The 15,686-nt window shown below is 47.6% G+C and overlaps 1 protein-coding gene across 9 annotated transcripts in view; it reads left to right on the top strand.

The window, feature by feature from the left end:
- Window positions 1-15,686, top strand: part of ANKS1A (ankyrin repeat and sterile alpha motif domain containing 1A) — a 240,219-nt gene that overhangs the window by 199,819 nt on the left and 24,714 nt on the right. For 8 of the 9 annotated variants that reach the window (XM_037843766.1, XM_037843767.1, XM_037843765.1 and 5 more), the window contains 3 exons: window positions 10,838-10,936; window positions 12,144-12,296; window positions 12,453-12,560. In XM_037843766.1, coding sequence (XP_037699694.1) covers window positions 10,838-10,936; window positions 12,144-12,296; window positions 12,453-12,560 — 360 coding nt within the window. Of the gene's footprint in view, window positions 1-8,897; window positions 8,985-10,837; window positions 10,937-12,143; window positions 12,297-12,452; window positions 12,561-15,686 lie in introns of those variants that run through there. The other variant, XM_037843774.1, reaches the window with a different exon arrangement.

Below are 15,686 nucleotides of genomic sequence, written 5' to 3'. Positions count from 1 at the left end.
CTTGCCTGTTGCATCCAGTCTTGAAAGCTCTTCTCAAGAAGAAGAGCTTGAGAGGGCCTCCTGAGGTCACCCATGGAGGCTTCTGGACTAGGAACCGGTAACATATTTCTTTTTCCCCTTCTCTTGAACGAGTCACTCTTCCCTTATCATTACATTTTGTCTCTTGAGATGGGGACAAAGGTATAGCTGGTGTGGGGGAAGTTAGGAAAGCAGAGAAGTGTGGGTCAAGGCTGAGGGGCTCCTATTGCCAAGGGTGGTGGTAGCTTTTAAAGTGCCTGCTGTGAGTTGAGGGAAGGGTGTCAATTTGAGACCACTTTAAGAAGTTCTGGTACAGAATCCTCGGAGGATGCAGAGGTCAACTTGGCCAGGCAGCAGTGAACAGATGAACACAAGCAGTCACACAAGCACACCTGATTCCTGCCAGCAGGGTCACATTCATTATTTCTTTTAACCCTATGAGGCCAGTGGCTTTTTTCTTGTTTTACAAGCTTCTGACTTGCCTACTGGCTCTTGCTGTAGAGCCAATAACAGCAAACCAGGATTTGAACCCAGTTCTTATTTCTTTGTACCACAGGTGCCTTGCATGGTAGCTGGCATCCAGAAAGCCCTTAGACCCCTGGATGAGTGAAAGCAGGTGTGCTTCAGGGAGCACGGCCTGTGTTTTCCATTGTTGCTAAGATTTTCAAGGCCTACCCCCTCCTCCTCAATTCCTCTTCCCTCTTCCCACCCTCCATAGCCTAGCCTCTCACTCATGCCCCAGACTCGTTGAGCCTGGGACTCTCTGGGTTGGAGAAGAAGAGCGTGCACACATCCCTCTCCCCTTTCGTTTCCCATCTGCAAGGGCACATGCCTGGTTAGTGTCACCCCAGCTGCATACTTTGGTCCAGACTTAGACCAGGGACCTGCACCCCAAATGATGGTGCCCAGGGCAATTCCAGTGCTACAGCCAAGTAGCCTGTTGTGGGGATTGCAAGGAATTGCCTGCAGTGGCATCTAGCCAGCATTTGAGATGACTGGAGGAAACCTAAAAGTCCAGCGACGGGTTAAGTTACAGCATGCTGGGTGCTGGAGTGCGTGGCAGCCACTCATGAGAGTTAAACGGCAGGGAGAATTGTTTGCAATATATATGAGAAGAGCAGGTTAAAAAATAATATTCGTGGTATAATCCCAATTTTGCTTAAATTTTGTTTTTAAAATAAAAGCTTAGAAAAATGCACGAAAAAGGTAGAAGTCATCCCATTCTCACTTTAAAAAAATAATAATTCGCCTAGAAAAAATACATTAAAATGGTAGTTCTTTGTGAGTGGTTTTTACTTTTTTCTTTGTGCTCTCAATATTTTCCCATTTTTCCATAATGAAATTGTATAACTTCTCAGAAATATATATATATTTTAATATGGGGAGGAATTGAGAACAGAGGTGCGGGGCAGGGCACAGTGCAAATCTACCACAAACATTCTTGAAGGCAGACAGTAAAATATCACTTCAAATCAGCCAATGCTTGAGGAGCCCTGAGAGCTAATTCCTCAGCACATAGAGGTCCTTGCTGAAAATTGATGGGGAGAGGGCCCAGTGGGGACGGGCATCCTGCATCTGGCCCAGAGATGGGAGCCTCTCTCGCTGACTGAACTGTTTATTTGTTAATGAGCTTTAGCAGTGCCTCTCTCTGAGCAGGCAGGCCCCACAAATCAATGCAGTTACTGGTGTGTGGCGTCCACTGGCGCCCTGCTGGCTCGCTGGGTCTCTTCCCTTGGCCTTCCGGCCTTCTGTCCTCTCCACCTTTGATTTAAGGAAGCCTGCTCTGCTCTTGGGGTCTGAATTTGCATTTTCGTGTGTATCCAGGTTGAGTCCCCAATGCACACGTTCCCCCTCCAGCGCCTCCTCTGTCTGCAGCTTCTCTTCCCAGGGTCTCCTGCTCCTAGAGGTCTGCCTCTCCCTCTCACTGTCATTTTGCTCTCCTGAGAAAGGAAGTGGGAGGTGGAGGGAGAGAGGAGAAGGGGCTGCAGGGAGAAGGACAGCATTATCAGTCTTTTCCCTGGGGGCGAAATCTGTCCAGGACAATAGCTCTGTGTCATTCTGTCTCGCCTCATAAGATGAAATTTTAGTGTTTGCATTTTTAAGACAAATGGCAGGGGAAACGACCAGGTTATTGTCTGAGGAGAGAGAGAGGCTGTACTGAATATGGAAATAAGGCTGAAGCAGGAGGGCATAGGGCAAGCATAAATCCTGGAAACCATTTCTGGAGAGGATAAACCTCCTAGGGAGGTGAGTCCAGTCTAGGGCTACCTTTGCCAGTTGTCACTCTTTCATCAGAATATAGTGGTCTTTATTTGACTGAAGATCTGATGCTAGAGGGGGCTAACTTTTGACTGCCGGCAAGGCCCAGATGCATTGCCCCCCGCCCCCAGCCCCTGAGCCTGGACTCTGTCCCTCCACACTGTGATCCATGTCACAAGAGACAGGCCTTACTTCCCTGGGCTCTTCTGGGTAGAGTGAAGTAGGTGGAAAGGCCAGGGTTGTGGGTCTTCCGAGGAGCTCTCTGCAACTATCAGCCTCTCTGTAGCCCTTTCCCAGTCTCTGAGCTATTTCCTGGGCTCTTATGCTGGGAAGCCATCTGTGAGGACCTCCTGTGGTGAGTTCCTGGTTCCTGACTCTCACAGCCCACTTGGTCATATGAAGAGCATTGGAAGTCAAGTTTCTCTCCTTTACCACCAAGTGTTTCTGAAACCAGAGTTCAGAAACCAGGAGCTTTTGAAACTAGCACCTTCCACCTTGGTTTGACAGGTTGTTGCCAAGTTCACTGCCTGATGTGCACAAAAACCAGTCTGTGATGTCAGAGTTTCAGAGAGAGAAATAACTTTATTACAGAGAGCTGTGTAAGGAAACAGGAGGCCAAACGAAAGCCAAGCCTCAGACCTGTTTTCCCAGATTGGAGAAACTCAGGTTTTTAGGAGATTCAGACAAAGGGACGTGGAGATAGTGACATTGGATGTTGAGAGATACTGATTGATTTGTTCAATTGGAAGTATGTAATCACGGGCCCAAAAAGCTGCTCTTGCGGATTGACAAAAGTCAGCTGAGGCAAACATATAGTTACTGGTTACAGCAATTGTAAAACATAAGTTAACAAGTAAAGGAATGAAAGCAGACTAAAATAACGTTTACAATTAATACCATATAGTCAGCAGTTATGATCTACAGGGAAGCAGAGACTTTTCGTAAGGGAAATGGGTTACTGGGCGACAACAGTGGTTATATGGTTACAAGGTGAGAGCTTGCACAGCGTTTCCTAATTTTTCCGCTGAAGTTTGGATCCCAGACCCAAGGCCTTAGGTCTTTCCTGATGGATGGTGTTCCAGTTTGCTAAAGCTGCCGAAATGCAGTATACCAGAAATGGACTGGCTTTTAACAATGGGGGTTTATTAGATTGTAAATTTCCAGTTCTGAGGCCATGAGAATGTCCAAATTAAGGCATCAAGAGGTAGATACCTTCTCTGAGGAAAAGTCAGTGGCATCCGGGTTTACTCTGCCACATGGGAAGGCACATGGTGACGTCTGCTAGTTCTTCTTCTCCTGGGCTTGTGTTTCAGAATGGCTTTCTCCAAAATGTCTCTGAGCTTCTGTCTCTCTTAGCTTATCTGAGCTCACTCTCTCTGTGAGCTCCCTTAAAGGACTCCAGTGAAGGATTAAGAGCCCCCTTGAATTGGGTGGGTGACATCTCCATGGAAACAACATAATCAAAAGGTCCCACCCACAATAGGTCTGCCCCCCCCCCAGATTGGATTAAAAGAACGTAGTCTTTTCTGGGGTACATAACAGATCCAGACCAGCTCAGATGGGATGCAGGTGGGCCCTGGCAGCATCCCGTTTCCTGGGCTTTTTCTTAGCAACTGTTGCTGCAACACTTGGAAGAGCAACGGCCCTGCCCCGTCTCCCACACCAGACTCACTGATTATGCTTTTAACTGAGGTCTGCTTCTCCCAAATGCTTTTTCTTGCTGGGCCCCCACCCTCATGGCCCCTTTATCGCTACCCTGTCACCAGGCCTCCCGCTCAGCAGGCTCACTGTGATACTGCACCCATATATGCAGGAGCCAGGCTGCCTGGGCTCTCATCCCAGCTCCGCCACTAGATCCCTGGGGGACTTTAGGCAAGTGACTTTGTTCTCTCAATTTCCTGCTTTGTAAAAATGGGGTTATCACCCACCTTATCAGGTTATTGTGAGGACTAAATGACATGGATGCAAAGCAGCTAGCCCAGTGCCTGCAACAAAGAGGACAATCAGTAAAATTTGTTACCCATATCTGGGCCATTATTAGTCTTCATATCATTGTCATGGTCATTGTCCTTGGCTCCTGCAGCCCGATGCCTCTCTGCCATGTCCTCCCCCTGTCGAACTCTTGCCCATCTTGCAAGGCCCAGCTCAAGCCCTACTTTCCCAGGAAGGGCCTCCCTGATCATCACCCGTACCCCACTTGCTCACTCATCTCCCCTCTGCTGGTGGGTGTACCTTATGACTCCCTAAGGCCCAGCCCCCGTGGCTCCCTTTGGCCTGGTGTGTGTAGTTATTGTTCCCTGCTGGTGTCCTTCAACTGTCTCCTTCATTTATCACTGTGGAAGGCATGCCCTGGGCCAGGCCTCAGGCAAGGCCATGTACATACAGCCCCTGCCTCCTCACCATCTCCCCAGGGGGGCAGACCTGTCCACACAGTCACAGTACACCATGGTGTGTATGAGTATAAAGATTTGCCTAAAGTGCTATGGGTGGAACCTAGCCTTACCTGCCTGGGGGAGTTCAGAGAAGCCCCTCATACAACAACATCTGGCCCAGGTATTCAACGATGGGTAGGAGTTTGCTTTTACTGTGATGGGCCTTCTGGAAACAGTGCCCTGATGTGTCTAGACCACAGAGAGGTCTGACTTGGGTAATATGTGTCTGAGTAAGGGAGAACAGCTCTACTAGAGAGCATTTAGTGGATCAGCCTCCCACACCCCAGCTCCATGCACCCCAGCAGAGCCAGATACTACTTTCCTTCTCTGCTGTGGAGGGGGGTTGTGACAGTCACAGCAGCCCCACCGAGTGGACTTCTTTTCTGGAGATCTCTGACTTCTGAGTCCAGAAGGAAGGACCTGTTTGAATAGGTCATTGTGGAGGGTGTAGGTTGGGGACCCATGAGACACTCACCCCTTGACATGGTCTTCCCAGGTAGACAGGCCCAGATGGAATGTTTTTGGGCCCCTAGCATGGTTATCAGTGAGTGTGGACAGTGAGTGAGTACAGGCAGTGAGTGTCAATGAGGGTGCCTGTACACCAGAGCTAGCCAAGGCCCCTAGCGCTGCCTCTCCTTGTAAGGATGCTGACAAAGCAAGATGGACTGGGGATTTTCCCTTTGACTCTCCAAGGACGACTGTCTCATGGTAGAAATCATGTTTGCGTATGCTTACACATATATACTTAAACCCCTAAATACAAGTCAAGCTTCTCCACCTGCCTGTCAGCCTTGTCCTTCTCTGGATGGCTCTCTTGCAAGGGCTAGAGTTGGAATATGTTGGAGAGTTTGGACTTTGGGGGCTTATTGCGCCACCTGTTGGATCCTAGGTTCCTAGTTGGGAAGGAGGTGGGGGCTGGTTCGGCCAGCCCCAGGGGAGAGCCCAGCTGATCTCACAACCTGTCAAGGGATCAGGTCACCCAAACCTGGTGCCAGGGGTCCACCAAAGCATCTCCATCCTGAGGCCTGGCTTGTTCTGAGGGGAGCGAGCTGAAATATCCCTAGGCCCTGGATCTCACAAGAGATCAGACAAGAGACCTGACCTCCCACTTGGCTGGCTGACCGACCCTTCCTTGCCCTGTATGCCACCCATAGCCCTTTGCTGTGCAGAAGGAGATGGGCAGAGCACCACACCATGTAAGAATGATGGGCAAGGGTTGGGGCTCCTGTAGATCAGTGATCCTTGGGTCTTAAGTCAGCTTTTTCCAGGCACACTCTCCAGTTCACCATTCTCGGCCCCTTTGCCAGGGGACTACTAAGACTTTGTCCCTCGGAAAAAGCCCTGGATGGCATTCTGTAGGGATACGCACAAATTACTCATCTTTCTTTGCTTTGGAACTTCTCATTTGCAGCTCTAGGGAATAGGCAGCTCTGTGAACTGAATGTAGCAGGGACAGGGCTGTGTGACCTTAGGCAAGTTACTTCCCCTTGCTGAACCTCAGTTTCCTCATTACACCATGGGACAGTTCCCTTTACCTAGAGCAGAAACTCTCAGCTCCTTAGCTTCCTAACCTGGGTGCTGTCAGCAGCCTCCTTTCCCACTCCCTGCCCCACAGCCTATGCTGCCACTGCCTGCAATGTCATCTCTCCCATAGGAGCCGGCTCTTCACGTGTCCTGCCTGTGCCATGCTGTTCCCTCTGGCTCTGGTGTGCCCTTGACCGTTTTTTTCTGCCCAATGAACTTTTCTGCCTTCAACCTCTTGGCACCTCCATGTGGAGCCTGCTTGACTCCACCTGTCCTCGGGACATTGCTCTTTGCTTGGTTGCCCTAGCAGGGCCCTTGGTAATTGTCCCTCTCCCTAGGCACCCTCTTCCCCACTCTAGATTGTGCCCACCCTCTCCCCAATTCTCCTTTGCAGAGGACTCAAAAAGGCCAAAATCGTGAAGTCAGCAACATTGACTTTGGCTGTTCAGCCTCTTCTTTTTTTTTTTTTTTTTTTTGTTTCTTTTGTGTCAGTCGTGTCCCCTCCAGCCATAAGTCTCCAGTCATTCAAAATATTTATTGAGCATGGAATTTCTTTCTCCTAAAATCATGTGGTCAGAAAAGCTCTGAAGGTAATCGGAGCCCTGGAGCCCAGAGAAAGCTGGGCAAAAAGAACTGTGGAGTCCTACAATAATCCCTTCCTGTTTACCTCTAACCAATCCCTCCCATCTCTCTCCCACAAGACCCCGAGTCAGTTTTCGCTATGCTCCTTCCTGTTGGAAAGATGCTGAGTAATGATGTGTGAGGTTGTGCAGGTCACTAAGTGGGACACATTTGTCATTGAGTTCTAGCGGCCCGGCCTGGTTTCCCACTGAGTCGGCTGGCCCCACGTCCCTAGACGCTGATGACCCTTGGCTCCCGGGGCCTGCGCCCACATCCTGGCCTCTTTCTCCCTCACCATGAGACCCATCCCATCACCTCCAAAATAAGCAGTGGTCTCTCTCCAGGGGTCCATTCAGCCCTAATAATGTGAACTCTGTACACTTCAGAAGGAAATAATACTCCTGCTCCTCAGGTAGAAAAAAAGTAGGTGGGAGGGAATTTCCATGGGAGGGATGTTTGTTCAAGGAAGTGACTATGTAATTCTGCAGGAGCCTTCACACGCTCAGGGAGGGGTCTCACCCCCAGGCCTGCGACAGATCTCCACCCAGGTCCCTCACAGGCTGCTGCCCACACCTTCCATACTTTGCTTCTGTCTCTGATAATCCCTACATAACCTAGTAAAAAGAGTCTGGAACATGACTTTGGAGTTTGTCAGATGGAGTTTAACAATCCTTTTACCACTTACTAACCCTATGACCTTGGATAAATCAATTTAGCTCTCTGAGCCTCAGTTTCTTTCCGTATAATGCAGGCCGTACCTATCCCAAAGTTTGTTGGGAGAATTTCTTGAGAAATGTAAAGGGCCTGGGACATGGTCAGGACCCAGTGTTGTTTTCTTGCATCTTCTGTGTGAGCCCAGGACAGCTCACTTCCCCCACAAAGACAGGTGGCTTCTGGTGGGCTCTTCCCTTGAGGTCTCTAACGTGAGAACTGGGCTCTCCGGAGCCACCCCTTGCTGTGTTGTCTCCGGCAGGTTACTTCACCTCTCCTGTTCCTGTTTCCTTGCTGTGAAGTGAGGACAGAATGAGATAGGACCCGGAAAGCCCTTGGCACAGACCCCAGTGTAGGGGAAGCGTTCTGGGCTCCCCCCACTGCTGCCCGGAACCCTGTCCCCTCTTCCTTGGGGACAAGGACCCAAACCAAGTGGAGCACCAACTCCAAGTAGGGCAGACCTGAAGACTAGTTATGTGTTTCTATTAACTGAAGTGCTTTGGCGAGTGAAGTATTTTACTTTATTGCTTTGGCGAATGAAGTATTTTACTTTATCTCCCTAATTATTAACTCACTGGGAGCTCAGAACAGTGAAGAGGTTTCTAGAAAGCAATGACTGGTCCCTTTGCTCCTTAATTAAGAGGGTGTGGTAACTTCCATAAATGTTTCTTGCCCTTTGAGAATTTGTAGCCCTTTGTAGTTACCACACAAACCAAGTACAGGAAATCAGGAGGCCTCTGCTCTGAACCCAGGACTTACTCTGGCAACAGTTTGCTTTTATTTTCCTTCAAGCCCTTTGTTTTTGCTTTGTTTCCACTTGCTTCTTTTTCCTCAAAATTTCATACAGCCTGGAAGTTCTAATGGCTGGGGGTCTAATGAAGACCCTGTCTCTGGTTGGATCTGGTTTTCCTGATTGTGAGCCTTCAGTTCAGCATTATTGTTGCCCTAAAAGCTTGTGAATGTTCAGGTTACATTAGAAATTCAGAAAATTACTACGGTGCCTCCATCTTTGAGGGTCACTGTTTGGGTCAGTTTGGGTCCTTGCTTAGGTTTAGTCATTATCAGATGAGTAGGTGGCCGCCTCTCTCTGTCCTTCCCTGTCAGCAGACCCTAGACTCCCAGAGCAATCTCAGGAACCTAGTGGGGACTTCTTAAAGCGGGGGTGACTCAGGAGCTGCCTCAGACCTGGAGTGCTGCCCAGGTCCTTCCTCACTCTCCAGCAAAGGGAGTGTTCTGCAGCCCGAGTGGAGAGGAGCTTCCAGCCTGGCTTCAGAGCTCTCCTCACCCAGGACTCTCTTCACCCAAGCTCTCTTGAGCTTAAGGCTTGGTGGGTGACCTCTGTGGGAAGAAGTTTTTGTCACCTTGCACAGACTCCAGGAGCCTCCCACGGCCAGCAGTTGCCACAACTCAGCTGCACAGGTAATGGTCTGCATGAGCTGGCCCAAGCTACTTAACTTTCCCATCTGTAAAGGGGGGTAAATAATACCCACCTCAATAGAATAGAAAGTCCAAAAAGAGTCCCAGAAATAGGAATTTAGGACACATAAGGGATGGCATTTAAGATTAATGTGAAAAAGATCATTCAAGAAATAGACAACTTGTGGCCTGTAAAAAATATTAAGCTGGATTCTTACTCTTAAAATTTACATCAAAATAAATTCCAGGTGGATTAAAAAGATTTAAATGTAAGAAATGAAAATATAAAATTACAAGGAGAAAATGAGATAAAATTTAGGTTAAAAAAATAATCTTGGAACATCCTTCTAAGCTTGACAAAATTGAGAAGCTATACAAGAAAAATTGGATGAATCCAAATACATAAAAATAAACTTCTGCATGAACAAAACCAACATTAAAGTTAAAAAATGAATGACAAGGTGGAAAAATAAAAGTCTAATCATTTCATAGATAAAAGTTTAATTTCCTTACTCTATAAAGAATTCCTACAGATCAATATAGAAAAGACCAACAACTCCATAGAAAAACAAGCAAAGGATATAAACAGATAAGTCCTGGAAAAGTAACCATAGATGCTCCCCCAGACATTCAGCTGCTGAGCTGACTAGACAAAAGCATCAGGGAGGAATCCCTGCTCCACACTTACACTGTGTGACCTTGGGCAAGTGATTTAACTTCTCTGTGCCTCAGGTTCTTCAGCTGTAAAATGGGGATAACAATAGTCCCTATTATTAAATGGGTTAACAATGTAAAGCATGTAGAATATGGATTGGGGGAGTAAGTGCTATATAAATGTTTAATAAAATACAAAAAGATGCTCAATCTTGCCCTTGGTTGAGATAAAATTATGATAAGAAATGTGCAAACTGACACTGCAGTAATGCTCCCTTCCTCCACAGTGTGCTGACAGTGTGCAGAATCTAGCACTCAAGTCACTGAAGGGAGTGTAAATCTTTGTGAAAATTTTCAGTACACATGCTCTTTGACCAAGCAGTTTTCTCTTCTTGATAACCATCCTAGAAGTGACACACATACAAAGGTATTCATGTAGCACCATTTGTAATGGTGGAAATGGTATAAATATTCGGTAAACCATCCTCTTCCTCCTCCTCCTCCTCAGTATCATGCTTAGTACTGAGCAATGGGGGTTCCAGAAATTTCTGTTCTCACCCCACCATATCACAGGCTCTTCTCTACCCCTCATCTGCTCTAGCAGGACCAGTGGAGGTCAGTGAGAACTGCCCCAAGCAGGCTCAGCTCTGCCCCACCCATCTCTCCAGGCTAGGGAAGTCTCTTCCCAACAGTCTCCCCATCCCGCTGGGTACCTGCCTCTACTGCCAGTTGCCTGCTTGCGGTGGTTATTACAGCTTTCTAATTATAAAGTCACATCTATGAGAAACCTTGGCATTTGTTTCCCAGTTCTTAATCTTGAATGGCCATGGACCCTGTTCCCTAGAAAAACGTACATACACCCAGAGGTGGACTAGGGCTCATGGCCAGGCCTGAGCACGCAATGCCCCCTCGCCCTTGGCTGCTCAGTGCCCTGTGCACGTTCTGGAGCCCCAGCACTGCCCAGCTCTGCTGAGAGCTGCCTGGGTGTGGGAGAGAAAGCGAGCAGGAGTCCTCTGCTTACCACGGCCCACTGCTTGCACAAGACCTGTTGGTCTGATCTGGCCTCCATGGTGAGTCCCGGATCTCTGCTCCTTTTTGATGCCTGTGGTGAAGAGGAATTTGACAAGAGGACGTGACAGGCTGACACCCTCAGTTGGCCTTTCAGTTCAGGAGGAGCCCTAATGTTCTCCTTTCTGTTTCAGGGGTCTAACGTGATGGAAGAGCAAGACCTGCAGGAGATTGGCATCAGTGACCCACAGCACCGGCGGAAGCTCCTCCAGGCTGCACGGTCCCTGCCCAAGGTGACTGTGGACAGCTCTGCAGCCTCGGCTTTTGCCAGAGCCTGGGTCATCTCCCTACCACCTCCTAAACTGGGAACAGGAAGGAGCTTGACTCTGGGGCATGCAGATCATGATGGGGTATCCACCCCGCCTCCCAGGAGCCCCGTGAGGCCAGCACAGAATCCTGTTCACTTCTTCCCTAAGTCCAAAGACTCCTGGAGAGTTGGCAGAGTGCTAGGGACAGTGAGGACCTTGTCAGGCTCAGGACGGAGGGCTCCCACTCCCCTCAGGTTCCTAGGGCCTGCCCTGCTCAGGAGTCTGGTGCCCACAGGCTTGGCCTGTCAGTTGGAGCTCCCTTTGGGGTCTCTCCTGACTCACTCAAGATCAGGCCAGCATATACTGATCCCTGGCCTACAGTGATCTCAGTTCAAGCCCAGCACCCCACAGGTAGGCCTGAGGCACTCAGCAGCAGAAAGGAGGCACAGCCATTCCCTGGGGAGCCAGGGGCTGGTACAGTACACTGAGCCTCTACTCCTCCAACATGCTGGTGCCGAGTGCAGTGGAAGCATCAGGGCCATGTCACACACACACACACACACAGGCCTTAGGATAGGGAAGAGGCTAGGATTTGGCTTCACCCTTTCAGACAAAACCCAGATGATCATGTTTGTTTGAAAGGCCTTTTGATCCCAAGATTGGATAAGAAGGCTGTATCTCTTTAGTAGCCTCTGGGGGACTGTGACTCTCTTCCACATGTGCAGAGCTTCCCCTTTTCTGTTCCACATGGGCAGAACTCAGGAAGCACAAACAAGCCCCATCTGTGAATGCAGCACTTGCTGCAGTCTCACATCATTTTCTTGTCCCACCAGGTCCTTGACCTCATCAGAGCACAGGGTAGGAAGCATTCTGCAAACCTCCCCCCATCTAGCCTGATCCCCTAGGCCTCCTTCCCCAGACCAGGGGATGTTCCAATGGTTTCCTCATCTCAGATGTAACAGAAGGGCTGTGTGAAGGGATCGACTCAAGGGTACAAATGCCCCCAGGCCCAGTGGGGCCCCCTTGGTCCTCAGCAGCAGTCCTGCCCATCCTCTCCCAGGCCCACTGTTCTGCACCTCTCCCAGCCGTGCCCTCTGGTGGTCTATGTGAGCTGGCCTGGGCCACCGTGGTCCCCAGGGTATGTGTCCTGGATGCTGTGATGTCAGTCCTGCCTCTCCCACTCACCCTGCAGGTGAAGGCTCTTGGCTATGATGGCAACAGCCCCTCCTCTGTCCCCTCCTGGCTGGACTCCCTGGGGCTGCAGGACTACATCCATTCTTTCCTGTCAAGTGGCTACAGCTCCATCGACACTGTGAAGAACCTCTGGGAACTGGAGCTTGTCAACGTGAGTACAGCCCCTGTGCAGGCCAAGCCTGGTGACTACTGAAGTTTTGAGCTGTCCCTAGGGGTAACAGTTTGATCCACAAGGGTGAGGTTTAGAGGGGCCTGTGATCCCAGCCTGACTTCACGTCTATTCTTCCCTCCCCTCCTTGCTGCCCAGGTCCTAAAGGTTCACCTGCTCGGCCATCGCAAGCGCATCATTGCCTCCCTCGCAGACAGGCCCTATGAGGAGCCGCCCCAGAAGCCCCCACGGTTTTCCCAGCTGAGAGTGAGTTGGGAGAGGGAAGAAAAGGGATATGTGTTTGTGTTTTGTGTTTTGTGTTTTTAGGAATTAAAAAACCTTCCTCAGAGAAAATGACCTCAGCCTTATTGGAGAAAATAATCCCTTCCCTCTCTCATTATTGGGGCCAAGTCTGCCCCTAGGCCCAGGTCAAGAGAAGAACACTGGAGAGGGAGGTTTTTTGGGTTCATATTTATAAATTATATACCTCCCATCTACATTCAAACAAGCTCCATCTAGCCTGTATTAAAAAATCCAATTTAAAATAAGTAGAAAATAAAATTTGGGGAAAAGTAGGAAAACAAATATGCTCACAGCACAAGCTTAACAGGCACTGTGTTTGAGTGTTGAATTCAGCTCTGCACTTGCTTGGTGGCAGAGCCCAAGGAGACCACAGGGGGAGGGGGCGATTAGGTTGGAGGAGTCTGATAAGAACCTGACTCTCAGCCTCCCAGGCCCTCCCCAAATCTTCTGAATTAGAATTCCTGAGGGGGTGGGTGGGAGGATAAGAGAACCTGCAGTTTTAAAAGCCTCACAGGTGATTCCATTGCTTAAGCCAGACAATCCTTGACTACACAAATAGGGTAGACTCGGGGAGCCTGCAGCTCAGGCTGAGCTTCCTGCACGAGCCTGAAAGCTAAGGCTTCTGCAGGCAACAAAAGCAGCAGCTGCCACTTTCTTTTTATATATATAGAAGCAATTGTTTTTGTATTAACTGCTTGAATTTATTTGTGGTAATGTAGATACAACATAAAATTTCCCCTCTCAACCATTCCCAAGCAAGCCAATCAGTGGCATTGCTTGTATCCACAGTGCTGTGACACCGTCAACACCATCTATTACCAAAGCATTTCCTTCATCCCAAGCAGAAACTCTGCACCCTTTATGGATTAACCCCCCACTCCCCCTCCTTCCCCCAACCTGTACTCTACTTTCTGGTTATTTGTATACTGTACATGGAATCATATAATTCCTGTCCTTTTGTGTCTGGTTTATTTCACTGTACATAATATCTTGAAAGTTCATCCATGTTGTAGTACATATCAGGACTTCCTTTCTTTTTAAGGCTAAATAGTATTCCATCTTATGTATATACCACATTTTGTTTATCCAGTCATCTGTTGATGGACACTTGAGTTATTTTCCCCTTTTGACTACTGTGGATAATGCTGCCATGGGCATTGGTGTAAAAATATCTGTCTGAGTCCCTGCTTTCAATTCCTTTAGGGATATGCCTAGAAGCAGAATTGCTAGGTCATATGATTGTTCTGTTTAAGTTTTTTAAGGAACCACCAAATTGTTTCCCACAATGGTTGCACCATTTTACATTCCCACCAACATTGTATGAGCAATTCTATTTCTCTGCATCCTCACCAGCACTTATTTTCTGTTTTGGTTTTGTTTTTTGTAAATAATAGCTGTTCTAGTGGGTGTAAGGTGATATCTCACTGTGATTTTGATTTACATTTCTCTAATGACTGACGATGAGCATCTTTTCATGTGTGTATTGACTATATGTATGTCTTTGGAGCAATGTCTATCTATTCAAGTCTTTGCCTATTTTTAAATTGTGCTATTTGTCTTTTTGTTGAATTGGAAGGATTCTTTATATATTCTGGATATTAAACCCCTATTGGATATGTGGTTTCCAAATATTCCTCCCATTCTCTTGGTTATCTTTTCACTTTGTTGATAATATACTATGATGCATAAAAGTAAAAAAAATTGATGAAGACAAGTTTATCTAGTTTTTCTCTTCTGGTGCTCGTGCTTGTGGTGTAAAGTCTAGGAACTCATTGCATAATACAAGACCCTGACTATATTTCCTTCTAAGAGTTTCACAGTTTTATAATTTTTAGCTCTTATATTTACATCATTGATCTATTTTGACTAAATTTTTGTATATGGTATGAGGTAGGGGACCACATTCATCCTTTTGCATGTGGTTGCATGTGGATATCCAGTTTTCCTAACTCCATTTGTTGAAAAGATTATTCTTTTCCCTTTGAGCAGACTTGGTACCCTTGTCAAAAGTAAATCGGCATATGTTCTAGTTTTCTAATACTGCCAGGATGCAAAACACCAGAAATGGATCGGCTATTATAAAGGGGATTTATTTAGTTACGAAGTTACAGTTTTAAGGCCATAAAGTATCCAAGGTAATGCATCAACAATCAGGTACCTTCACTGGAGGATGGTGGATGGTGTCTGGAAAACCTTTGTTAGCTGGGAAGGCACGTGGCTGGCATCTGCTCCAAAGTTCTGGTTTCAAAATGACTTTCTCCCAGGACGTTCCTCTCTAGGCTGCAGTTCTCAAAAATGTCCCTCTTAGTTGCATTTGGGACATTTGTCCTCTTTCAGCTTCTCCGGAGCAAGTCTGCTTTCAATGGCCATTTTCAAACTGTCTCTCATCTGCAGCTCCCGTGTTTTCTTCAAAGTGTCCCTCTTGGCTGTGGCAGGCTCGCTCCTTCTGTCTGAGCTTATATACTGCTCCAGTAATCAAGACCCACCCTGAATGGGTGGGGCCACACCTCCATGGAAATTATCTCATCAGAGTTATCAACCACAGCTGAGTGGGGCACATCTCCACAGAAACACTCAAAGAATTACAATCTAATCAACACTGATAACCTCTGCCCGCACAAGATTACATCAAAGATAATGGCATTTGGGGGACACAATATATTCAAACTGCCACATTCCACCCCCTGGACCCCAAAATGACATTATCTTTCCATATACAAAATACATTCATCCCACAACAATATTACAGAGACTTAAATCATTTCAGTAACAATAGTTAAGTACAAAATTCCATCAAAATCAATTATAGGTGTGGTCAGTCCTAAGGCATAATTTTCCTTTAGCTGTGGATCTGTGAACTTAGAACAAATTATGTGCTTCCATTATACAAAGGAGGGACATTCATAGGATAAACATTCCCATTGCCATAAGGAGAAACAGTAAGGAAAACAGTTAACAGGACCAAAACAGTTCCTAAAACCTGCAGGACAAACTCCATTAGATTTCAAAGTCTGAGAGTCATTAACAGAACGACGTTGCATCCTTAGGGCTTGAGAGAGCAGGAGTCTAACCCTTCCCAAGGGCCTTTGT

Source organism: Choloepus didactylus, chromosome 7, assembly GCF_015220235.1.
Source record: "Choloepus didactylus isolate mChoDid1 chromosome 7, mChoDid1.pri, whole genome shotgun sequence".
Classification (NCBI taxonomy): Eukaryota; Metazoa; Chordata; class Mammalia; order Pilosa; family Megalonychidae; genus Choloepus; species Choloepus didactylus.
This window is presented reverse-complemented; position numbering and strand designations above follow the sequence as displayed.